At 39.2% G+C, this 26,978-nt stretch overlaps 1 protein-coding gene across 2 annotated transcripts in view; it reads right to left on the reverse strand.

Annotated features, from left to right (window-relative positions):
- Window positions 1-734: 734 nt before the first annotated feature.
- The window catches only part of Braf (B-Raf proto-oncogene, serine/threonine kinase), a 134,468-nt gene continuing 108,224 nt past the window's right edge, over window positions 735-26,978 (reverse strand). For both annotated transcript variants that reach the window (XM_069996914.1, XM_069996913.1), the window contains 5 exons: window positions 26,498-26,616; window positions 22,653-22,784; window positions 15,464-15,598; window positions 8,420-8,573; window positions 735-2,099 (listed from right to left, as the gene is read on the reverse strand). In XM_069996914.1, the coding sequence (XP_069853015.1) occupies window positions 2,077-2,099; window positions 8,420-8,573; window positions 15,464-15,598; window positions 22,653-22,784; window positions 26,498-26,616 (563 nt within the window). In that variant the 3' untranslated portion in view covers window positions 735-2,076. The remainder of the gene's footprint in view (window positions 2,100-8,419; window positions 8,574-15,463; window positions 15,599-22,652; window positions 22,785-26,497; window positions 26,617-26,978) is intronic.

Below are 26,978 nucleotides of genomic sequence, written 5' to 3' on the forward strand. Positions count from 1 at the left end.
TACTTCAGTAAGAGGTGCGTCATGCACAGTGGATTCTTTTCATACCAGCACAATGTATTTCCATCTCGGCAATTCTAAAAAAATTTAAGACACTGCTCTGCTCACATCAAACTTAAAAACATACTAGTACGCTTCAAAATGATTCATACCCCACAATATTTCCTACTTTTCTAGGTCAACCTTGTGTAAGTCTGTGAAATTTGCAGCAGGCCTTCTTCTGATGCCAAGTATTTAAGCAAAAATCATCTGTCTAATGGTAATGAGTAGTAAACAGGTGAACTATAGATAGTGGAACCAGGAAAATGTTACATGATCACTTTTAATTCCCTGATTTATTTTTGGTCTTAAGAGAATTTCTTTCAGGTTTTGGCTATCCCTTAGTTGGCTACGTAAATCTTGTATGATCTGCATTCCAAAAGCCTGACAATCAATCCTAAACTCCCAATAAGGGAGTTACCATTAGTTTATCCCATCACTTTCTATGCTACCATGGTAATTTGTACTGCCCATTCATGAAGGCCAAAGCAAGCTAGGGCTTGTTTATATTTTCCATCTGTCCAAGGATAGGAAAGATTTAGATTCCCTATATCACAGTAACTCTTTCTATAAAAACAACTGCTTTCACACATCGGCCCTCAGCTCCAATAGCCCTAACATTTACCAGGTGGGGGATTCAACTGCCAAATTACCCAACCTTTTGAAGACCAGGCTTGGGAAGAAAGGAAGGAGGAGAATGAATGGAGATACCACCACTTTTATTTTAGGTTGCATATTCTAGATCAAAGACTGGAAAGAGGTTGCAGAATGTAGTGTAGGAATGAGTAAGTTGGAAGAAACAATGAGATTATTAGCAAAGATGTTAGTGTGGACCCAGCAAGTACCATTAATTTAAAAATTATAAATAATTGTCTAAGACTCTCCATGTTTTAGGTAGATAAAAGGGCAATGGTCTTTCTTTAAAAGTTTATATAACAAAAATACCATTTTCAGGATATATAATTCTGGTGGGAAGTATTATTCCAATTAAATCTGAAAATCATTTTCTTTTTAATAAAAATAAAAGAAACCCAGAAATTAAAACTTGTACCTGACACTTCAATTACATAAATTTCTCACATTCAAAACTGTTAGTCAGCAGTTTTGCAGGCTTTTAGTTAGATATGCCCAGGGCGTGTTTGCCTTGGACATAACAGCCATGTAAGTACTTGGTGACTGGAAGAGCTTAGAGGAAGATATGGACTGTATTTCCTGAGAATTTGCTACATTGTGGAGGAACCAAGTCCCCAGCCCTCATCTCCATTGCTGGACCCAATGAGAAAAGAAGGCGATGTGTGCCAGCACTGTCCAACTTGCATGTTAGGCACAGCCCCAGTGAGCCAGGCAACCAGAGGCCAAGAAACGGAGGTCAGGAAGAAGATGCAGCATTCCCTTTTCCTCTGCCCCCCAAATGCAGCTCTTCCTCACCTCTCCACCTCCAGTTAAACAAGACAGCTTCACTTGTGATCAAATTTGTCAAGGACTGAACATGTGCCACCCAGAAAAGGCATGCTGCATTTCTGTTCCATCCCTCAGAAATTAATTGGTGGTGGCTAGGGGAAAGAGCTCCACAACAAAATCCCAGAACAGGAAAGAGAATGATGCTTGGTGATTGAAACTGCCCATCAGATGACCAGCCACAAATTGATCTGGTGGTTAGCAGGGCAAAGTTGACTGGCAGGCTTTCTATAGCAAATTTCCCAAGCTGTAGCAGCAGTTTCTTTCCATCATGCCTGACCATCAAAAGGTCAGAACTCAGGGTCTCTCCTTTTTCTTCCAGGAGTGGGCAGACTTGTATGCACGTGGTGTTTGTGTTGAAGAAGAAACACTGGCAGCAGAGAATTCTGGCTCCTAAAGCACTCTTCCCTCTTTTGTTGAGTAAGAGATTCCACTCTGTTCCACACCAGTTTATGCATTGAAAATTTTGTATCTTAAAAAAAAAAAAAAGGATTGCAGCACAGAATCGTGTTTTGATGTTAACAAACTGTAGGAATACAAGACTTAAAGAAATAAAGAGTAGATGCGGCCATGGTGGTGTGGCTACTTGAAGGCTGCAAATTCTCCTGTAGAGGGAGGACAAGAGCTAATTTTAAAAAAGTTATCTCAAAATAGCCTCAAGCAGAAAAGCCTCATTTCAACCTCACCAAAAGGTAGACTACTTATATATTACAAGCCTGATACCATCATCACTAATTCAAAAACCAAAATAGCCAATACCCATGAAAGAACAAAAGTATGTATATTTATGTGAAGAATGATGGTTTAAGTATATCAATCAAATATCAAATCTGCAGATAATTTCTCAGCTGGGTTTCACATGTTAGGGTTGGATCTGCTGATACGTCTGATGAAGAAAATCTTTAAGAAACTGCTTATACAATAGTAGTAGAATATTTCTGCCCCTAAATTATCAGTTCATTTTCTGCTACCACATTATATAGTTATGTCACCATCAGGAAGAGAGAATCAAGAATTATCCTCATTGTATGAAAGATGAAATTTCGGTATCAAATGATTTGTCCATATCACATATTTTGCAGAAAGAAAGAAATCCAGACCTTCCACTGTCTAGTTAATTTCACCTTTTTAACTACTAGAAATTTAGGTATGTGTCACTGAACATAATCTTCTGCATAAGGAATTCCTTAAACCACAAAATCCCTTTGCAGGGCCAAACTTCTTCAATCTTCCTGAATTCGGGAACTAACACCCGAGCTACAGCTCTATTTCCTGCTTTTCTGGTGGTTCACTGGAGATAAAAGAACCTCACAGACTTTCCTGTCCAAGCTGGCTTCATAACTGCAATCTTCAGATCCCAGACTTCTATGGAACTACAGGTGTGAGCCACTGGTGCCTGGCTAGGCGCTATCATTTTGTTCACATCATCTACTTAGATAGGCCAGTTACTGCCATTATATAGAGCATAGTTTATTTATGGGGGTCAATTAATAACTGACAAGTAATTTTTAATAGGAGTTTCTGATGAAGATTTAAACAATTTCTCACACCCACATGCACACACATATCCACACCCCCCCACACACCAATTCATTATTCAATCTAGGAATAATAAGCATATATTTAGTGAGTTTTTTAAAATTGCTATTAGATTCCAAGTGGTTACTAGATAATACTGGCTGGTCTCAATACATATATTAATGACGGGCTCACTGAATCGCAAGATATGCCTGCTGATAATATCAGCAACTGCCTGAGTGACTGGCCTCTGCCCGGTGCCTCACTGAGCCCCTTACACACACTGCCCCGACCCTCACAGCATGCTAACGAGACACATGTTTATCTCAATTTTATAGATGAGCAAGTTGGGGCTTAAAGTGCTCAAAATGACATGACTAGAAAAATGTGGAACCCAAATGTTACCCCAAGTGCTGACACCAAAACACAGATTTTCCCCCCCCATTTTTTTGTTGGGGGAGGGGGTGGTTTCAAAACCTAGTACTGGGGCTTGAACTCAAGCTCTTGAGTTCTCTCCACCCCCCTTTTTTTTTAACTCAAGGTCAACAAACACTATCATTTAAGATATATCTCCAGTTCTAAAGGCAAGGGTTCTTAACCATTATCAGGTCCTTAATTGTTGTTGTTGTTGAGTCAAGGTAAGTAGTACAGGCTTGTCTTAAACTTATCTTCCTATGTCAGCCTTTTTTTTTTTTTTGTCGATCCTGGGGCTTGAACTCTGGGCCTGGGTGCTGTCCCTGCACTCTTCAGCTCAAGGCGAGCGCTCTACCGCTTAAGCCACAGCGCCACTTCTGGTTTTCTAGTGGTTTATTGGAGATAAAAGTCTCATGGCCTTTTCTGCCCAGGCTGACTTTGAACTGTGATCCTCATATCTCAGCCTCCTGAGTAGCTAGGATGACAGGCGTGAGCCACTGGTGTTGGCATACCTCAGTCTCTTAACTGATGCTATTATAGTAATGTATGACTACAATAGGCTCCCTAGAAATTTTACTTTGTATTTAAAGTTAAAAGTAGTGGAAAGGGCTGGGAAGATGGCTCAGTGGTAGAGTGCTTGCCTTGCATGCATGAGGCCCTAGGTTCGATTCCTCAGCACCACATAAACAAAAAGAAAAAAGCCGGAAGTGGCGCTGTGGCTCAAGTGGTAGAGTGCTAGCCTTGAGCTGAAGAGCTGAGGGACAGCGCTTAGGCCCAGAGTTCAAGCCCCACGACCAGACCCCCCCCCCCAAAAAAAAAAAAGTAGTGGAGAATAGGATCTGGAATTGATTGTTTAAAAAGAGCGAAGTCTCTGGCATTATAGAACATTTCGAGAATGATCAAGGAAATGTAACAGGTCTAGAGAATATTGATACTCTCATCATCACTGCTTGCACATTTGCTGACATTATTGTTTTAAGACTAATCTCTTTATTATTATTATTTTTTTCTCGGTTGTGGGCTTGAACTCTGGGCCTGGGCGCTGTCCCTCAGCTCTTTAGCTCAAGGTAAGTGCTCTACCACTAGAGCCACATCGCCACTTCTGGTTTTCTGATGGTTAATTGGAGGTAAGAGTCTCACAGACTTTCTGCCTCAGCTGGGTTTGAACTGTAATCCTCAGATCTCAGCTTCCTGAGTAGCTAGGATTATAGCTGTGAACCATGGTGACTGGCTAGTCTCATTATTATTTTTTTCTTTTTTGTCAGTTGTGGGGCCTGAACTCTGGGCCTGGGCACTGTCCCTCAGCTCTTCAGCTCAAGGCTAGCACTCTACCACTTGAGCCACAGCAGCACTTCTGGCTTTTTCTGCTTATGTGGTGCTGAGGAATCGAACCCAGGGCCTTATGCATACAAGGCAAGCACTCTACTACTGAACCACCTTCCCAGCCCTAATCGCATTATTTTTAATCATTTTTTTTTTTTTTTGGGTCCGGTCGTGGGGCCTGAACTCTGGGCCTGGGCACTGTCCCTCAGCTCTTCAGCTCAAGGCTAGAGCTCTACCACTTGAGCCACAGCGCCACTTCCGGCTTTTTCTTTTTGCTTACGTGGTGCTGAGGAATTGAACCCAGGGCCTTGAGCATGCAAGGCAAGCGCTCTACCACTGAGCCACCTTCCCAGCCCCTATTTTTAATCATTTTTTAAAAAGTGACTTGCAATACAGTTTTATTATATAGTAGTGATAGTGGCTAGCAAAATCTAAGTGTCACCAAAAGAAGCCAAATGAAAATAAAATTTAGGCAACTACATTTTGAACAATATTCTACTGCATAAACTTAACCATTAGCTTTAAAAATAAAAATGAAGTTGAGTGTTGGTAGCTTGTGCCTGTAATTCTCTCAGGAGGCTGAGATCTGAGAATCTAAGTATTGTGGTTTGAAGACAGCCTGGGCAAGACAGTCCAGGAGACTCTTATCTTTAACCACTAGAAAGCCAGAACTGGAGCTGTGGCTCAAGTGGTAGAGTGCTAGCTTTGAGCAGAGAAGCTCAGGGACAATTTTTAAACCCTAGTACATATAAAAACAAAACAAAAACAAACAAAACAACCGCCCCACCCCCAACCTTTCAAAGCAATTCCAAACACTAAGAATCATCTTATTCAAGCCTACTGCTTCTAACAGAACATATTTCTTTGTGTGAATGGCCTTGAACTCATAATAATCTACCACGGAGTCTGAGATTACAGGTATTCACTATCACTCCAGACTTGTTAATTTACTTATTTTGGGGGTTCTAGGGTTTGAATGCAAGGCCTCACACTTGTTAGACAGATGCTTTATTGCTAAGCTGTTCCTACATTTTTTTTGCAATGGTTATTTTTTGAGACAGGTCTCACTTTTTGCTTGGACCAGTGCCTGCACAACAAATCTACTTCTTTCAGTTCTAGCTGGGACAACAGGCATATACTACTACACACAACTTTTTATTTTAAGATGATCTTCTGGGCTTTCCTGCCTGGGCTGGCTTGAAACAGCAATCTTCTTTATCTCAGCTTCCCACATACCTGTGATACAGAGACATGCTACTGTGCCCAGCTGTTAATTGACAAGAGGTCTCCTTGGGTATCTCTAGGCTACTGCAATCCTCCTGGTGTCAGCCTCCCAGAGTAGCTAGGATTACAGGCATGAGTTATTGGCTCCTAGTTGTTTATTATTATTGTTTTTTTAAGATGGGGAATGTTTTGTCTTTTTTTTGTAGGTCCTGGGGCTTGTACTCTGGGCTTGGGTGCTGTCCCTCAGCTCTTCAGCTCAAGGCGAGCGCTCTACCACTTGAGCCACAGTGCCACTTCCGGTTTTCTAGACTCTAGATAAGAGTCTCACGGACTTTCCTGCCCGGGCTGGCTTTGAACCAGGATCCTCAGATCTTAGCCTCCTGAGTAGCTAGGATTACAGGCATGAGCCACCGGCTCCCGGTGTTGTTTTGTCTATTTTTAAAGTCATGAATCGATATATAAAGTCATGGTAGCAATGTTTAATCTGTCCAAGGGAACAAAAGATCTGCTATATTAGTACTGGTTTCCTTGGATGAAATCAACTATGCAAATAAACGTATTTTACAGGTTTACCTGTGGTACTTAAAAATTAATTTATCATGAATTTAAAATCTTCCTGATTTTTTGCTTTACTGACTTCAAGGGAAGATGACATAAATTCAGATGTGGTCTGCCTGCTGAAACCTTTTTTGGACTATATTTAATAAAGACCCTAAATCTAAACTGTGTGATTGAAGATTTAGTTTAACAGGCTATGAAGTAGAGACAGTAGTGTCTTTGGTAAGACACTGGTGCTGCTCCTGTTTTGGGTGCTCACGACTGCCTCATTATACGCAACACACACACACTCACATATACACACTCACATGTATGCACACACATACGGATGCATTAGAAGTATTTCATACCGAGGGATGCAAAGAGGAAAAAAATAGGCATTTATCTTAAGTAGAACCTTGTTGGGTAAAAGACAAAAATTTTAGGAAATACATGATAAAGTAATTGCTCTACTATGAACCACAAAATCTAAGTACAATCTAAAGCAATAACTTGAAAAACATCCATTAACAAGTTGCTTGGCAACCAGTTATCTAAAAGAAAAACAAACCTAAAATTCTCACAGAGCTCTGTGATTTCTTTTGTTTGTTTGTTTTTTTGTGGGAGGGGATAAGAATAAGAGAGCAATGCATCTGCAAGGAACTTTAACTTTTTTTTTTAAACAAAAATCAATGGTGACATCCTTAGTATATAAAGAAACATTATCTACACTGGGTGCTGGGGGGCTCACCCCTGTAATCCTAGCTACTCAGGAGGTTGAGAACTGAGGATCCTGACCGTCAAGGCAGAATAGCCCATGAGATTCTTACTACTAAAGAACTGGAAGTGGAGCTGTGGCTCAAGTGGTAGAGGGCCAGCCTTGAGAAAAAAAAAAAAAAAAGAAAGCCCCAGCCTCCAAGTTCAAGCCCCAGTACAGTCAGAAACACACACACAAAATCTCCAGTGAACATTTCTCCACTAAATATCTAACATTAAGCCATTTTATTCATGTCAAATGTGCTACTTCTCACGAGTATATAGGGTCACTTGTGTCCATGATTTATTAAAAGATACTCATTCCATGGCTTCAAGGAAACAAAGGACTTCTACTTTTTTTGGGGTGACGGAGAGATCTGGGCTTGAACTCAGGGTTTAATGCTCTCTGAGCAGGGGCTCTGTTACTTAAACCAGACCTTCAGCTCTTTTGCTTGTCGTTTTTTGGTTAGGTTCTCACATTTTTGCCTGGTACTGGCCTAGATCTTTATTCTCCTTTTTATGGCCAGCCACATGCCATCATACTCAGAAGGACTGAGTTAGGCTCTTGCTAACTTTTTGCTTAGGCTGGCCTCAAAGTTCAATCCTCCTGGTCTCATCTTTACCTCCTGGGTAGTTGAGATGTCAGGCATGAGTCATTTTCATAATAGTAAACAGACATAGTTATAGAAAAATTAGTAATGTTGAAAATAGTGACTTCCCAAATTAGAGCTGCTCAGTTGCCTTATTTGAAGCCAGCTTCCCACGAGCATTCAGAGGAGTGGTCCTCCTCCAGAGCCCTCCCTAAGTGATAGCTAATGCTAAAAGCTGCCTTAGAAATCAGAGAAAGCTATAGTTTAATAACTAGAATAACCAACTGACTGAAACAAACAGAGGGCCCTGGAAGAGGCACTGTCAATTTTTGCAGCGTTTTTATGTTTTAACCTGTGGATGTTAAAAATCCATTGTTAGGTATGAATTCAGAAAAATTTTAATCTAGTTGTTTAACACAGAAGTGTTCTTTTGTTTATCTATAAAGAAATGAGTTGCCTAGTCAATTGAACATTTAAACAAACTTATGTAAATGTATTTTTTTTGTGCTACCTTACTTTAATTTCTCACTCATTTAGTTTGTCTCAGTGGACAGGAAACGCACCATAGCCCCCTGCCTGAATGGGTGTTTTTGGAGAAGCACAAGCATATAGACTAAAATCCTCTGTCTGAAAACCAGCCCGGTTCAAGGAGGGTTCTGATGCACTACGGTGAATTTTTGGCAATGAGCGGGCCAACAGCTCAATAGAGGCGAGAATCTGCAAAAAAAAAAAGAAAACAAGAAAAAGAAAAAGAGAAACAGTAGAATGAAAATCTGGACTGTGTAAATCTTTAAGAGCCCCATCATATTGTATTATAACAGTACCTGAAATCATTGTTTTCAAGATAATAAATGCCTGGAAAAATAGACAGTGGTATTTTTCCTTAAGAACCCCACTCAACCCAAAACAACAACAAAAATCCCAAACTTACTACAATACTAGAACTTTTATTTCTGTAAATTAAATGGAACAAAGCAGTTCATAGTTATTTGGCTTTTGTTTTTGCTTTTTTTTTGGGGGGGGTCAGTTGTGGGGCCTGAACTCTGGACCTGGGTGCTGTCCCTCAACTCTTCAGCTCAGGGCTAGTGCTCTACCACTTGAGCCACAGCACCACTTCTGGCTTTTTCTGCTTATATGGTGCTGAAGAATTGAACTCAGGGCCTCATGCATGCGAGGCAAGCACTCTACCACTGAGCCAACTTCATAGTCCTTAGCTTTTGTTTTGCCAGCTTTGGAACAATGAACAATAGAAATTTAAAATGAGTTACAGACCTATTTGGCACAGAGTACACATCCCTTTTGGAAAGGAGATTGGAATATAAATAAATACTATATGACTATTTCTAAACAGAACAAGGCAATTCGTCCTTTAAAGAAACTTAGCAGTCAGAAGTGTCTCACCATGTAATTCAAAGCAGGACCACACTGCTCCAGACTACTAGTGGCATATGAACAAGAAGTGACAAGTGACAAATCAGGGGAAGCTTAATAAACAGGCAGCATGTATAAATCCACGTATTTTAAGGGACAAGAAACAGGTATGCCTTCTGAAGGTAGACAGCCTGATAATGCAGTTAAAAATAATGCAGCATATGTATAAAGTGAGTTGGAGCTGGGCACTGATGGCTCATGCCTGTAATGCTAGTTACTTAGGAGGCTGAGATTTGAGGGTCACAGTTCAAAGCCAAGCTGGGCAGGAAAGTCCATGAGACTCTTTTATCCAATTAACCATCAGAAAACTGGAAATGGTGCTGTGACTCAAGTGGTAGAGCACTTGCCTGGAGCTGAAGAGCTGAGGGACAGCACTCAGGCCTAGATTTCAAGCCCCATGACTGACCAAAAAAAAAAAAAAAAAAAAGACTGGGCATGATGTCTCAAACATAGCAAGTACTCAATGTAACTTTAACAATCATTTTTTTTTCAATGTTAGAAATCAATTTGTTAAAAAATAAATCTAACTCTTATATACGCAATAACAGAGCATCATCAGAGGGGAAGAAAGAATGGACCCCATTAAGAAATACGTAGTTTTAGGGGCTGGGAAGGTGGCTCAGTGGTAGAGCGCTTGCCTTGCATGCCTGAAGCCCTGGGTTCGATTCCTCAGCACCACATAAGCATATAGAAAAAAACTGGAAGTGGGGCTGTGGCTCAAGCGCTAGAGCGCTAGCCTTGAGCTGAAGAGCTGAGGGACAGCGCCCAGGCCCAGAGTTCAGAGTTCAGGCCCCATGACCGGACCCCCCCCCCAAAAAAAAAAAAAAGAAATACGTAGTTTTAATTGTTTTCTATAACATGCAGTTCAACTATATAAATACACATTTTATGAAATTATATAACAGGCAGGACTAATTCATGATAGAAAAAGTAGTACAGTCTTAGCTTCTGGAAACAGGGATAGTAACTGACTTAGAAGCAAAGAATTCAACTATCTGTCTGGAGTGATGGCAATTCCCTGTTCCTTAATGGAGGGTTTAGGTATGTACCAGTCTGCGTCATTGAAGTTATAAATTTAATCATATTTATATAAGAAAAATACCTGTAAACAAATTTTAAGCTAATGGTACGCAGGTAGAATTACATAGAAGTGCATTGATATCCATATTTCATAGCTGAGGTAATATTTTCATACTCAAGTGAAGAGTCTGAAGCTCTTAGCATTCACTTGGGATGGAAACATTCAGTGCCGACCCACAGCTGTATTAATTCTCTCTGCCATAAAGATTTGGGTAAAAATTAACACTACTGCTAATAACAGGGCTGCTATTTGGACTCTGATTTCACAGTGATAATAAACATTATTACTGAGTTTTATCCTGAACTGGGAATGGATCCCAGAGCCTTGTGCATGTTAGATAAGCACTATGCCACTGGACCCTTTTAAAATTTCAAGTATGATATGCAAGAAAAAAATTAAATTATACCATGATATAAAAGGTGTAAGGCTTTCAAATCACAGTTTCAGGAGTAACCAGTCTATACTTTCTCCTGAATTTTTTTCTCTATATAAACATGTGCATATGAAAACAGACTCATTCTCATCATCTTTAAAGAGGTATTATACCATGCATATTTTTCTCATTGTTTTCTTATTCTCTCAATGACATCCAGGCCATCTATGCAGAACTACCTTAATCACTGTCTTTAATTTTTCCTACTATAGAAAACATACTTAAATATGCTTACTGTATATGTTGTATACCATATTCTTAAGAGTATTTTAAAGCCGGGCGCTGGTGGCTCACGCCTGTAATCCTAGCTACTCAGGAGGCTGAGATCTGAGGATCGCGGTTCAAAGCCAGCCCAGGCAGGAGAGACAGTGAGACTCCTATCTCCAATAAAAACCACCAGAAAACCGGAAGTGGCGCTGTAGCTCAAGTGGTAGAGCGCTCGACTTGAGCTGAAGAGCTGAGGGACAGTGCCTAGGCCCAGAGTTCAAGCCCCACGACCGACAAAAAAAAAAAAAAAAGAGTATTTTAAATTTATGAATTCTATGCCAAGTCTTTCCTAAAGACTGAATAATTTACATTTCCCCCATCATTGTGAAAAGAAAATTACACTGTTCCCAATGCTGGGATACAGCCAGTCTTGAGAAACAAAACCAAATGCATCCACTGTGGCACTCTGAACTTTACTAGCTGCCACTGAAGTCCCCTGTCTTTTCCTAAGTTTATTACCATTTACATTTCTTCTGTGTATCATCTACTCATATCCTTTTCACCCTTTGTATTCATTGCCTTTTATTGATTTGTAGGAGTCCTGCAAATATTTACTCTGTTTACTTATGCCACAATTAGTTTTGCCTTTAAGCAAATATATATATATATATATATATATATATATATACACACATATATATGTATATATATATATATATATATATATATATATATATTTTTTTTTTTTTTTTTTTGGCCAGGCCTGGGCACTGTCCTTGGGCTTCCTTTGCTCAAGGAAGTGCTCTACCACTTGAGCCTTAGCCTCACCACTTCCGGCTTTTTCTGCTTATGTGGTACTGAGGAATCAAACCCAGGGCTTCATGCTTGCAAGGCAAAGGCAAGCACTCTACCACTAACCCACATTCCCAGCCCTATTAATTTTTTAACACTGTGAAGTTGAATAATTTTAATACGATCATATGTTATGAGACAATAAACTTTTTAACTTCTAAGTCTGTTTCTTGCTTATGGAAGTCTTTCCTATTTCAACAGTATTAAAATGATTTTATATTTTACTATTGTTTTATATGTAACTCTTTAGCCATTTAAGATTTATATAGCACTTAACTGTATTGTGCCAAAAATAATCTGTAATGAAAGTTAAATACAATACTTAGAGGAGATAACTCAACACTAATCTGGAAAATTTACATATGTACTTCATTTTTGGTACCATGACATGAGTGCAAAATTGTATTTAGAAATATGAGCAGTCAGGTATGGTAATATATGCCTGTAATTTCAGTTACTTGGGAGGTAGGACAAGTTCCAGGCCAACCTGATAAACTTACTGAGATTCTGTCTCAAAATAAAACAAAAAAGGGGGCTGGGAAGGTGGCTCAGTGATAAGAGTGCTTGCCTTGCATGCATGAGGCCTTGGGTTCCATTCCTTAGCACCACATAAGCAAAAAACCGGAACTGGTGCTGTGGCTCAACTGGTAGAGCACTAGCCTTGAGCCTTTGAGCCTTGAGCTGAGGGACAGCATCCAGGCCCAGAGTTCAGGCCCCACAACCGACCAAAAAAAAAAAAAAAAAGGGCTGGATATACAGCTCAGTGGTTAGGATGCTAAGGCACAAAGCTCTAGATTCAAGCCCCAGTATTTGGAGTGGGGAAGGAGGGGGGGGGGGAGGAGAGGGGAGGGGGGAGGGAGAAAAGAAGGTATGAGCACTTGTCCTTTTAAATAAGAAAGACAACATCTAGGATTAGAGAACATGCTACTAGTTCAACTGATATGATCAACAATAACTTTTTCACTTTGATAGTGTCAAGCCAATCTCTTCAAAGTAACATGAAGGTAGGTAATATATACCCACCCAATCATTTGGCCTCCTCTTTCTTCTCAAAGCAGTTCTTAATGTTTGTTATAACCATCGATTTTATGTATGTATGTATGTATGTATGTATGTATTTTTGTTGGTTGTAAGGCTTGAACTTAAGCCTGGGCACTGTCTCTGAGCTTTTCTGCCTAAGGCTGGCACTTTCCCACTCTGAACCACAGCCCACTTTTGGTTTTCTAGTGGTTATTTAGAGATAAGAGTCTCATGGACTATATTGCCTGGACTGGCTGCAAACCTTGATCCTCAGATTTCAGCCTCCTGAGTAGCTAGGATTGTAGGTGTGAGCCACCAGTATTTGGTTTTTCTTTAATTCTTAGGAGAAAAAAAATAAAATAATAATAAAGGATAAGTGAATCTCAAACATTTCTAAGTACCTCAAGACTTAATATTCAAAGTCACAAGGTAAAGAACATTTCACTAATTATGGTAGACTAACTATGGAAGTTAGCATTTCCCACTTGAAACTATTAATCAAGGTAAAGTAACAGAAAATACTGCCTTTATAGTGTAATACTTATTACAGCTAAACTCTCTTTTTCTTTTTTTCTTTCATTTTTGTTGGTGGTGGGGCTTAATTCTGGGCCTGGGCGCTGTTACTCAGCTCTTCAGCTCAAGGTGAGCATTCTATCGCTTGAGCCACAGCACCACTTCCGGTTTTCCGGTGGTTTATTGGAGATAAGAGTCTCAAGGAGGGGCTGGGAAGGTGGCTCAGTGGTAGAGCACTTGCCTTGCATGCTCAAGGCCCTGGGTTCGATTCCTCAGCACCACATAAGAAAAAAGCCGGAAGTGGCGCTGTGGCGCAAGTGGTAGAGTGCTAGCCTTGAGCTGAAGAGCTGAGGGACAGTGCCCAGGCCCAGAGTTCAAGCCCCACAACTGGACCCAAAAAAAAAAAAAAAAAAAGAGTCTCAAGGAGTTGGGTGCCAGTGGCTCATGCCTGTAATCCTAGCTAATCAGGAGGCTGAGATCTGAGGATCCTGGTTCAAAGCCAGCCTGGGCAGGAAAGTTCATGAGACTCTTATCTCCAATAAACTGCTAGAAAACCGGAAGTGATGCTGTGGTTCAAGCTGTAGAGCGCTCACCTTGAGCTGAAGAGCACAAGGACAGCGCCCAAGCCCAGAGTTCAAGCCCCACGACCGACAAAAAACAAAACAAAACAACAACAAAAAAAGAAAAGAGTCTCAAGGCTTTCCTGCCCCGATGGCTTTGAACTGCAACCCTCCCTCAGATCTCAGCTTCCTGAGTAGCTAGGATTACAGGCATGAGCCGCCAGCACCTGGCTTACACCTACACTTTCTTACATGTTTCTGTTCAGTTTTTTTTGGGGGGCCTGCCTGCCTGCCTTCCTTCCTCCCTCATTCTTTCCGGTTTTCTATTTGAGACTGGGTCTTCCTATATTGCTCAGGCTGGCCTTACACTCCTAGGCTCAAGCAATACTCCCCTTGATCTAGATGTACCACCATACCAAGATCTTTGAAGGGTGTACTGAAGATTAATGTAAGGGCTTTGGCCTTCACTATGAGAAAAAGAGAATCAGAGTCTGGCAGATGCTCTGACAGTGATTTTTCTTTTGCCCCTGGTATAATTGCCTTGATGGTCCCCTTTAGGGACCTCAGAAAGAGCTAGTATGAGAGAGATGCTTGGAATCTGCTTGTTTTACCATCAAGAAGAATTAAAGAAGCAGTCTGAAAAGCATCGCTTCTGGACCTGTAGCAAGTCCACAAGTCAAAACACTTTTCACAATAACAAGATAGTATTTGCCTTTTGAGGTCACTGTAACATGATAAGAGATATTGCGAAGTAGTGAATCCAAATAGAGAATCTGTCTTCTTTTTTACAAAGACACTTGAAAAAGTGAAGATACCACTTTTCTCACTAGAAGGGGTGTGTGTGTGTGTTGGTTAGAAATATATAAAAAGGGCCAGGCGCTGGTGGTTCATGCCTGTAATCCTAGCTACTCAGGGTGCTGAGATCTGAGGATCATAGTTCAAAGCCCGCCCAGACAGGAAAGTCTGTGAGACTCTCATCTCCAATTAACCACTAGAAAACCAGAAGTGGCACTGTGGCTCAAGTGATAGAGTGCTTGCCTTGAGCTGAAGAGCCGAGGGACAGTGCCCAGGCCCAGAGTTCAAGTCCCATGACCAACAGAAGAAAAGAAAAGAAATATGTAAAAAAGGGGTTGGGGGAAGGTTAAGTGGGAGAAAACTGGGAGGGGGGTAACAAGTTCGACAAGAAATGTACTCACTACCTTACTTATCTAACTGTAACCCCTCTGTACATCACCTTGACAATAAAATTATATAAAAAAAGAAATATGTAAAAGGATTCCGAGACCAAGAAGTTAACTTACAGCAAGTCCTTTAAAATCTGCTTTTATATTAGAATCCCAAGTTGTGCTTGACCTTTCAAAGTCATTCTCATCGTTTTCACCTGACTATGGAGTACGCACATAATCACAGAGAATTTAAACCCATGAAATACAAACTGTATCTCCAAAAAGCTACTAAAAAATCCACCTGTCAGTGTTAGTTTTTCTAAGTATTGTGAAGTTTTCCTTACTTGGGGAAAGAGCGGTCTCTCATCTCTCTTCTTTTTGAGGCACTCTGCCATTAATCTCTTCATGGCTTTCGGACAATTGCTCCGCACTTTACTGAGATCTGGAGACAGGTATCCTCGTCCCACCATAAAAATTATCTGGAGAAAAATAAAGATCATACAACCTTGCATGTAAGTTCAACTACATAAACAATGGAAACTAGACAACATGTATACTATGACAGCCGTGCTTTTTCTGTATGTACGTTCATTTTAATAAGAAGTTAAAATAAAAAAGATGTTAAAATAAAAAAAAATGAGTATTTTAGATTTCTACACATCACAGATGATGGGGAATCCCAAACTAAATGGGCTGAAGTTCAAATCTTTATCACCCTGGGACTTAGCAAAGGCCTCTTAACTGTTCCTTTTATATGCTTGTCTCTCTTTATCCAGTCCATGTTTCCATGGACAGGACAATCATCACACTGAAGCACAGATATGCTATTGCTTCTTCTTCCCTTAAAAGAATTACATGGGCGAGTCAGAATGGTACCCATTAAGGACATAAAATAACAAATGTTGGCAAGGATGTAGAGGAAAAGGAACCCTCATGCCCTACCCTCATGCCCTGTGATGGGAATGTAAACTACTGCAACCACGATGGAAATCAGTATGGAGGTTCCTCAAAAAACTAAAAATAGGCCTTTTGTATGAACCCACCTTTCTATTGATTGGGCATATATCTGAAGGAGAGTAAATGAATACATCAGAAAGACACCTGAATATCTATGATTATAGCACTGTTCATAATTGCCAAATGATGGAGAATGAGCCATGGTGTACAATAACAGATGAATGAATAAAGAAAGTATGACTTATATGTATGTATGCATACACGCATACATAGATGCATACTATAGAATATGAAGGCCATAATGAAAAATAACCACCTATTCAGGATGCTAAGATCTGAGGATTGTGGTTCAAAGCCAGCCTGGACAGGAAAGTTTGGTGAGACTCATCTCAAAATTAACCACCAGAAAACAAAAAATGTGGACCTGTGGTTCAAAGTGGTAAAGTGCTAGCCTTGAGCAAAAAAACTCAGGGACAGCGTCCAGGCCTTGAGTTCAAGCCTCATGACCAACAAAAAAATAAATTAATTAAAAAAAATTCTATATTTTGCAGGAAAACTGATAGAACTGAATGAGATATTATTGAGTAAGATAAGCCAAACTCACAAAACAAGATATTGTGTGTTTTCACTCAGATGTGAAAGTTAGACCTAAAAGACATAGATATTCATGAATATGGAATATGGCCATACCTATATATATTTACATAACTGTATACATATTGGTAAACATAGAACATGAATTTTACTTAGGGACTAGTTAGGAAAATATGGGGAAGGAAGAGAAAAAGAAAAATAAAGGGTGAATAATTTCATAATACATTGAAACTATAAAACAGCATAAAGAATTTTTTGTTGTTGTTGCTTGCGGGGCTTAAACTCTGGACCTGGGCACTATCCTTCAGCTCTTCAGCTCAAGGCGAGCGCTCTACCACCTGAGCCACAACACCGCAACACTTCCGATTTTCTGAGTGGTTTATTGGAGATGAGTCTCATGGACTTTCCTGCCCAGGCTGGCTTTAAACCGCGATCCTCAGATCTCAGCTTCCTGAGTAGTTTGAATTTCAGGCATGAGCCAGCAGTGTTGGGCTACTGTGGAAATTCTAATGAGATATTTGGTTACACATTCTGATAACTGCAGCCTAGTCAGAGGAAAGATGAAAACATTAGGAGCTAACATCTCAGTGGAATTTACAGTTCTGTTTGGGCAGTATAGGAGGTGTAACTGAAAATCAGCATGAGTTATCATAGTGGAGGTGAATGAAGGGTTGGAGATGCTGAGTCCTAAGAGTATTCTTACACTAAGAACAGTTCTAGAATTATAAGCTGAGTATTGGTTTTGTAATATGTATCATAACTCTTCTACTTGGAGGAAAGTCTGTTCATCAGTCAGCCCCTAAGCCTAGCACCAAGAGCTACCTGCTTTGCGCCTGCTTTGTGCTCTGTACTAAGTTCTATGGAATATATAAAAATGTGAGAGCCATCTTTCATTTTAAAAAAAATTTTTTACACTCCCAACCCCTGGAACAATCTTTCATTTTTTCTCTCATATTACTCCTGAAGAAAATTTGGAAAATAGCATATCTTTGTGTATTTTTAAGTTTCCATCTGAAAAACATTTTATCTTATGTTTAATTGTCCAAAATATAATTTCTAGAATTTCTAGTTTATTCTAAGATTGAACTGCTTTAGCTATTCTGGGTCTTTTATACTTCCATATGAATTTCTGTATCTTTTTTTTTTAAATGAAGAATGTTACTGGGATTTTGATGGGAACTGAATTAAATCTATAAATCACTTTCAGCAATATAGCCATTTGACAATATTAACTCTGTCAATCTATGAATGAGGAAATTCTTTCCATCTTCTAATGTCTTCACTTTTTTTGGTCAGTCATAAGACTTGAACTCTGAGCCTGGGCACTGTCCCTGAGCTCTTCAGCTCAAGGCAAACGCTCTACCACATGAGCCAGAGCGCCACTTCCCATTTTCTGGTGGTTAATTGGAGATAGGAGTCTCACGGACTATCTACATTCAGTATGTAGAAAAGCTATTGATTTTTGTATGCTGACTTCATATCTTCCTATTTTTTTTTAAATTTTTATTTTTTGTGAACATACTGTACAGAGGGGTTACAATTACATGGGCATATCTTCCTATTTTTAAAAGTGTTTTAAGATCTAATCTTTTTCCTTCTGTTTCTTTCACTTTTTATTCTTTTTGGGTGGCCGTGGTGGCGGATGTGCTTTCATTTAGGGCTTGTGCTTGCTAGGTAGGCATTTCATCACTTGAGACACAGGTTAATAAGTCCCAGAATTTAATAGTTTTGATGGAGACTTTAAGGTCTTTTGAGTATAAGATCACATCATCTGCAAATAAAAACTAAAGCTTTTTATCAAGCTTTTCTGTTTATCTCCTCTTTTATTGCTGTGGCTAAGAACTCAAGCACTATATTCAGTAAGAATGGAGACAGTGGTCACCCTTGCCTCATTCCTGACTAGAAAAAATGTTTTCAATTTTTCCCCATTTAGTACTTTTTTTTTTATTATTATATTGAGGTATTTTCTAGCTCTTGTTTCCTGAGGGTTTTTATTATGAAGAGATATTACATTTTACCTTTTATTATTTGTTTAAGGATTTTCATGTGTGGACTCATCTTTGCATCCTCAGAATCAAAGCAACTTGGTTATGTGCCGGCTGCCAACTGGAAATGTGCTGCTGAATATATTTTACAAGTATTTCATTAAGCATTTTTGTGTCTATGTCTAGGGAACTGGTCCACAGTCTTTGAACTGTGTATTTATTTAGTTGATAGCTTCATATAATCAGTTTCTTAATATTCCTTCTTTTTCTATTTTATGAAATAGTTTGAGCATTGGGGTGTGTGTTTTAAAGCTATGGCAGAATTCAGCCATGAGTCTATTTGGTCCAGAGCTCTTCTTATGTAGGAGACTATTACTGCTTTGGTTTAATTTAGGAATTTTTTTGGGGGGGAGGGTGCTTGTGGGGCCTGAACTCTGGGCCTGGGCGCTGTCCCTTAGCTCTTCAGCTCAAGGCTAGCACTCGACCACTTGAGCCACAGTGCCACTTCTGGCCTTTTCAGTTTATGTGGTGCTGAGGAACCGAACCCAGGGCCTCATGCATGCGAGGCAAGCACACTACCACTGAGGCACCTTCCCAGCCCATAGGAAATATTCCATTTCTTCTCCAATTTCTTCAGAGGCCCACTGACCATTCAAAAATACATCTTTCTATGTGTTGGTAGTGTTTCCTTTCAGTGCATAGGAAAGTAGATACAGCAAACAAGAATCATCAGTTGTTCATTGAAGGGGAAGAATTAGAGGATGTGGCAATGTGCCTGCTGGTCACGGAGCTTTCAGACCTGCCCAGTCACAAGTCTCCACGAGGTGGGGAGGAAGCTGGGCACAGAGCATGGTCTGCCTGGCAGCAACCACACTTGACAGGAAGGCAACTCTGGAGACCCAGTCATCCTTTAGCCACAGTCTTGGGTTTTCAAGTCTTTGTGGAGCTTCACAAGCAATGGGGCTCATTTCATGCTAATGTCAAGGTCATCGATCACCACACCCTTCACAATCTGAGCTTACCACTACTCAGTGTTCACAGAAGGTCTCAGTTTGACTTTCTCTCCTAGCTGTGTCCCACCTAAGCACTGTGTGTGTGTGTGTGTGTGTGTGTGTGTGTGTGTGTGTGTGTGTGTGTGTGTGTGTGTGTGTGTGTGTGTGTGTGTGTGTGTGTGTGTGTGTGTGTGTGTGTGTGTGTGTGTGTGTGTGTGTGTGTGTGTGTGTGTGTGTGTGTGTGTGTGTGTGTGTGTGTGTGTGTGTGTGTGTGTGTGTGTTGGATTCCCATGATGCTCCCTGACTTGGAAATGTTCCTTGTTTTCAGGTTCTTCTATGGTTTCCTTTTTTTTTTTTTCCCCTAGCGCTGTACCACTTGAGCCACAGTGCCACTTCCGGCTTTTTTCTTTTTTCTTATGTGGTGCTGAGGCAAGGCAAGCGCTCTACCACTGAGCCACCTTCCCAGCCCTTGTTTTCAGGTTCTTAAAGAGTATTTCAGTCTCAGTCAATAGGTTCCCCCTCAGGATGGTACATAGCTAGAGCTCTCACCTGTGAACTTTCTATATTCCACAGTGCTTTGTACATAGCAGGTACTAAAAACATTGTTAAGTAATTTGTATATTGGTAAGATGCTAATACTTATCATTTCTTGTAAAATTTTGTGGTAAGAACTCAACCATTGTGTCACTAGAGACCAAACAGCACATGAAGAAGTCCTCACAGAAGGGTCATGAGGAGAAGAAGATGAGCTGTTTACCTCTTGTTCCTCAGTAAGCTTCAAATTGACAGCCAGTACCAGCTTGCCAGCCTTATGAACATATCATTTAGGAAGGAGATCTTTTTAATACCTAGTCAAGATACTCTGAGACTATGTGAAACAGATAAACCTTCCTCACAGACTACATTCTGGGTTTAGTATATGGTATAGTCAATACAATTATTTTAAATAAGACATAATTAATCCCAACTTAGTAGTAAAGCTGAACTGAAAGAGAAAGGTGAGGGAAATGAAATGATAAAGAGAGGGAAGGCTAAGGATATAGCTTAGTGGTAGATCACATGCTTAGTAATCCTAAGACTCTAAGTCTGATCCCCAATGCTGTCTGTAATCAAACCAAACCAATCAACCAACAGAATCACATTTAGGCCAGGTGCAGTGGTGTACACCTGTAGCCCCAGCACTTGTAAAGCAGAGGAAGGAAGATCATCAGTTCAGGCCAGCCTGAACTACATAGTAAGACCCTATCAAGATATCAGACAATAGCTGGGTGCTGGTGGCCCTATAATCTTAGCTACTCAGGAGGCTAAGATTTGAGAATCATGGTTCAAAGCCAGCCCAGGCAGAAAAGTCCTGTGAGACTCTTATCTCCAAAACACCAGAAGTCAAAGTGGTAGAGTGCTAGCCTTTAGAATAGCTCAGGGACAGTGCCCAGGCTCTGAGTTCATGGTGACCAACAAAAGGGAGAAAAAAAAAGATCAGACAAAACACGATTTCACAGATTTTCAATGCTAGAGAAAGTAAAGGAAGAATGTACTCTTTCAAAGTAATACAGTCATCCTTCAGAATATGAGAACTATCTTAATAAATAATCTTATTTGAAGAGCTAGAAAAACCTCTGTCTAGTTCAAACATTTTCAGTATTGAAAAAAATACCTAAAGAGGTGAGATCAAGTGATGCAGGTCTTGGGCCCAACGCCTGCCTTACCAGCCCTGTCGGAGGTGAGAGTTTAGGGAGAAGGTACCACCACTACATAATAAAGAAACAGCTGTCCCAACTCCTATGTAAAAGAAAAATACTCCTGGATTCTTAAAGAGAAGTTTAATTTGAAAGCCACAGAGATCAAGGCACAAGAGAAAGTGACATAAAATGTAAGCAGGGAATGAATGGAGCAATATCTGAGGATGACCAGAGACATTTTCCAAAACGAAGAATTCCACAGAAAGTACCATTTGAAGAAAGCTGGCTCCTCTACAGTAATGAAGTAGAATATGGGCAGTGAAAAGAATTATAATTTGTTACATCTTCCTTATCAAATATTTAAGTAGGTATTAAACTGGCAAAGTCTAGGGGCGCTAACTAAACTATTAGAAAGAATTAACTAGAAAAAGCCTTACCCTTCTGCTGGTCACTCACTTACTTCTCTCATGGAGAGTAAGCCCTTTCCACATCATTTATTATACTCCCTTGGAGGACAAAGCACCTAAAATGCCAAGAAGTGGATGAATGCAGAACTCTGGGATGCTTTTATCTATATTCTGGAGATATTTCAAATAATAATTCTATATTTTATTAAAAAATAAGCTTACTCACTTACAAATACATTTCATCCAGATCTAATGTTCACAAATTTGACTAAACAGAACTAGAACTCCTCAGCAAATCCTCCAGAAAAATAATATACATAGGAAAAGTGGGTACCGGGTGCTATGCTATATGGTTGAGTTAAGAAGATCTTTCATAAAAAGTGAAGCATATGACACTTCAAAATCAGGCAATTTTTATAATCAGAATGCCATCATCAATTCAACACCTCAGTTATAATAATCTACGACATGTACAATAAGTGCATTATTTCGATTATGTTCCTTGGTTAACATTTGTTCCTATATCATGCAAATTTAAAATATCAGATTATAGGAATAGAAAAAAAGAACATAGAAAAGAAAGAAGTAGAAGTAAAAAATAGCCTCCTGGTAGAATTCTTATCATGGAGAAAACAAAGCAAAATGTAACTGTCCCTCTAAGGCTTTGTTTAATCTCTTGTCTCTAGTCACAAAGTTGGCAATTTGGCTCCACTGCAACATTCAAGACCAACATTTCAAGGAAAAGTTTTACATGCTGTGACTGCCAAAAGTATATAAAAGATTTCTAAAACTGATCACTAAGATCAAGTATCTATCAATACTCACCCAGGACTCTACTTCCTAATAAAAGTATTGAATAAATACTAACTAAATACTTATAACATACTGAAATAACATGAAGGAGATGACAAATATTTACCTGGTCCCTGTTGTTGATATTTGAATAAGGTAACTGGCCAGTCATCAATTCATACAAAACAATTCCAAATGCATACACATCTGACTGAAAGCTGTATGGGTTTTTATCTTGCATTCTGATTACTTCTGGTGCCTGTTAGAATAGAAGAAAACATTTGAGGTTATTCTTCTAGTGAATGAAGATTTCTGAAATACAAACGATGATAATTTCCAGAGTACTGCTGGATCACAAAAATCCCCCACCCACTATGTAAATAATTCTATTAATGGCCAAAGAAATAAAAACCATTAAGATGAAGGGAAAAAAAGAAAAAGCAACTCTTAAAGAGACTTTTTTACCTGATTTTCTATAATACATTACTGAGATTTTATTGCTGTGACTCTCCTTTCCAACAAAATATCACTATTGTCATTTGAATATATTCCAAAACTAACCCTACCAGAATCAGTTTCCACTTCCCATTCCTGATTCAGCAAAGAAATACTAGACCTGTGGTTGTTAGGAGGCTTGGAGCAGGCACAACTACTGTAGTAATTGTCTTAAGACTTAAAATTTCTCATTGGGATCAGTGATTTTCCTTATTCTCAGGGTACTTTAACAAAAGTAACAGCAGATAGATTTAGTAGAAGTTTGTGTAAAGAATGTTTTGGTTGCTCCTTCTTGGGAAAACAGATCAAATCATACTTGCTGTAATGAAACACACACACACACACACACATTTTTTTGCCACACACACACACACACACACACACACACACACACACACACACACACACACACACACACACACACACACACACACACACACACACACACACACACACACACACACACACACACACACACACACACACACACACACATTTTTGCCAGTCCTGGGACTCAAATTCAGGGCCTGGGCACTGTCCTTGAGCTTCTTTTGCTCACAGTTAGTGTTCTATCACTTGGGCCACAGAGCCACTTTTTGCTTTTCCTGAGAATTTATTGGAGATAAGGGTCTCATGGACTTTTCTGCCTGGGCTAGCTTTGAACTGTGACCCTCAGAACTCAGCTTCCTGAGTAGCTACAGGTGTAAGCAACCAGAGCCTGGCCCTAGATTTCTTAATTACATAAAGTACAGTAAATGACTGGTTACAATTAGCTTCTTTCACTTTGCACCTCTTGCACAGTTTTGTTAAAAAAAAAAAAAAGTGAAAGGATATGTTAATTTGATAGCAAAAGCAGTACCAATTGCAAAAATAGTTGGAAGACAAGATTCTTGTTACTAGACCTTACATAAGGAAAAATGTCATTCAATTGCATATGAAAGGCAGAATCACCCACTGAACACTTAAACTTCTCTGCTAACTGCACTCCAGCCCAGGGACAGATCAGAACCTGGTGGTGGGACCCAGATATTTTTAGTCTGCAAAGCCCCCCAGATGACATCTATAGTCCAATCAAAAATTTCAAACCATGGATAGAATATCTGTGTGAGATCCTGAAGGGAGTCAGAGAGAAAGTCTTATATACTTGGTTGTGTCATATATTTTGTTGAGAGATACTTTTTAGTAATATAGTATATCAAATAAACTGTGATGAAATGAAAAGTCAGAATGCTGAGAGGTACTGCTGATAAACACATAGTTTTCAGTCTGAAGTGATTTTTTTGAGGATTAGAATGTACATCTGTTTAAGAACAATTCTTTTTTTTGGAATTGTTTTATTTACTGTTGTTTGGAGATGTCTTTATATGAAGTTGTACCATCTATTTAAAGTCTACTTAAAAATATGTTACTGATTTTCAACTTAGTGATTTTGTAAAAATATTTACAAAGGTTTCATTTTAAGATCAAACAAAATAAAGTGGAGAAGACCACTATAATAATTCAGAGGGGGCTGGAGGTATGGTAGAACAAGCAAGCCAAGAACATAAAGCCCTGAGTTCAAACCCCAGTATCATAAGAACAAACAACCCCCCTTCCCCCCCCCAAAAAAAAAACCAACACACCCAGGACAATATAACCTTAGTTTTGGACAAATTATTCTCTCTGAAAACACCCACCCAAAAGATTCAATAATGAAGCATATGATTGTCTAGTCTCTTACCCTAAAATTCAGCATGGCAGAATAAAACATCCAGGTATCAACAAAAAAGTAAATAAAAGGAAACCCAAAACTTCCTATGTAATATTCTATTAACTACATAAGCTAAGGTTTTTGAAAAATTAAGGACAAATCTGAAGATTTGACTAAGCTCAGTTCTTCCATTTTAGTTCAAATAAATACATCTTTAAAGCAAGTGAGTAGTTGGTTTTTAGTTTTAGGGTCTATGATTTCAGCACTGAAAATGCCACTCCTCCCATCATCTTAGGATGCACTGTCATATTTGTTACAGGTAAGTGCCTGGCAACCAGGACTTTAACTATTAAGATTTTTTTAAACTTTGGTTTGATCTCAGGGCCTTGTGCTCATCACTTGACTCACACCCCCAGTCACTTTTGATTTATTTTTCAGATAGGTTCTTGTGCTTTGACTTGGGTTTGGCCTGTCAATGATCCTCCTACTTCTATCTCCCATACAGCTGGGATTACAGGTGTGAACTATCATACCTAGCTTGAACCATGATCCTTCCCTTCTTTGCCTTGAGATTATGATTATAATTAGCCTCCCATTTATACTTAGTAATTAAAATTATTAGAATTTTAAAATCATATTATAATTACTGAATCTTAGAAAAGGCCTAAGAAGTCTACTAGCCCAACACAGTATTTTATATGAGTAACTTAGAGGAGGTTAAGACATCTGTAGGTTAATGGCTAGAGTAATACAGTATAGGTCTCCTAACTTAAGAGTTAAGAGTCTCCTAATGTCCTTTATTCCCCTTTGCCACTTTCCCTAATTTCATTTATTTGTCACAAATAATGATATTCAATTTAACCCTATGTTTAGCTTGATACTCAAACTACTGCCTTAGAATTTCCTTCTTGGGGACTGCTACTCCATGTAGTCAGGGAATTCAGGCAGACTGCTTTGAAAATATTTTCAACTTTTCTGCTTTCAGCAGGCCATCGCAAAAGTCCTAAGTGTAGATTAAATTATTAAAAGCTTAAATTTGTACCACAGATTTTTAGGACACCTTGAATTTACATTAGAGCTGTGGTCTTCAAATTCTTTGATTTCAGGACTTCACTCTTAATTACTGAACATAGCCAGGCACCAGTGGCTCACGCCTGTAATCCTAGCTATTCAGGAGGCTGATATCTGAGGATCCTGGCTCAAAGCCAGCTTGGGTAGGAAAGTCTGTGAGACTCTTATTTCCAATTAACCACCAGAAAACTGGAAGTGGTGCTGTGGCTTAAAGTGGTAGAGCATTAGCCTTGAGCAAATGAGCTTAGGGACAGTGCCCAGGTCCTCAGTTCAAGCTCCATGACCAACAGAAATAAACTATTGAACATACCCAGGTGCCAGTAGCTCATGCCTGCAATCTTCACTACTCAGAAGGCTGAGATCTGAGAACTGAGGTTCAAAAGCCAGATTGGGTAGACAAATCCTCAAGTTCCTTACCTCCAACTAACTAGCAAAAGCCAGAACATTTTGAACATTGACATTTTCAACCGACAATTGTGAATAAAATGGAAATACTCAATAATAAATGTTATCATGAAACTAATTTTGTAATATTCTTCTTAAAGATACAGAAACATTAAAACTTATTTACATAAGAACTAGAGCAGCATTGACTTTTGTAAATAGTGGGAATTACAAAAAATATTGTATCTTAAATCTTCAATGACTTTCTAGTAACTTAGAAGCATCTCAGGATCCAAAAATTTAATCAACAGAAAAACATCCTCAATTCTTACCATCCACAAAATAGATCCAGACAACTGTTCAAACTGATGGGACCCACTCCATCGAGATTTCACTGTGGCTAGACCAAAATCACCTATTTTTACTGTGAGGTCTTCATGAAGAAATATATCTGAGGTGTAGTAAGTAAAGGAAAAAAAATAGATCTCATTTCCTATTAGAGCAAGCATTTTGAAGATGTTAGGTAAGAGATCCAGTTTCTATAAATCTATAATATGTTCTTTTTAAAAAGTACTTCAAAAATGTTAGTTCTCTTTAGCTTATATGATTTGCTTTAAATATTTTTATGGACTTAAACTGTATGATAATGAGAAGAGATGCTTTCCTGAGCCCATGGGAGATCCAAAACCTTTTAATTTGATCCGGTCAGATGGAGATCGAGGTACCAGTTAGCACTGCTGTAAGCAGCTAAGGCTCTGTATTAGATTAAGATGGCATCAGACAGGATCTAAGTCTGGGCTTCGTAAAAAAAAT

Source organism: Dipodomys merriami, unplaced genomic scaffold (genome assembly GCF_024711535.1).
Source record: "Dipodomys merriami isolate MVZ:Mamm:240054 unplaced genomic scaffold, mDipMer1.0.p SCAF_5, whole genome shotgun sequence".
NCBI lineage: Eukaryota > Metazoa > Chordata > Mammalia > Rodentia > Heteromyidae > Dipodomys > Dipodomys merriami.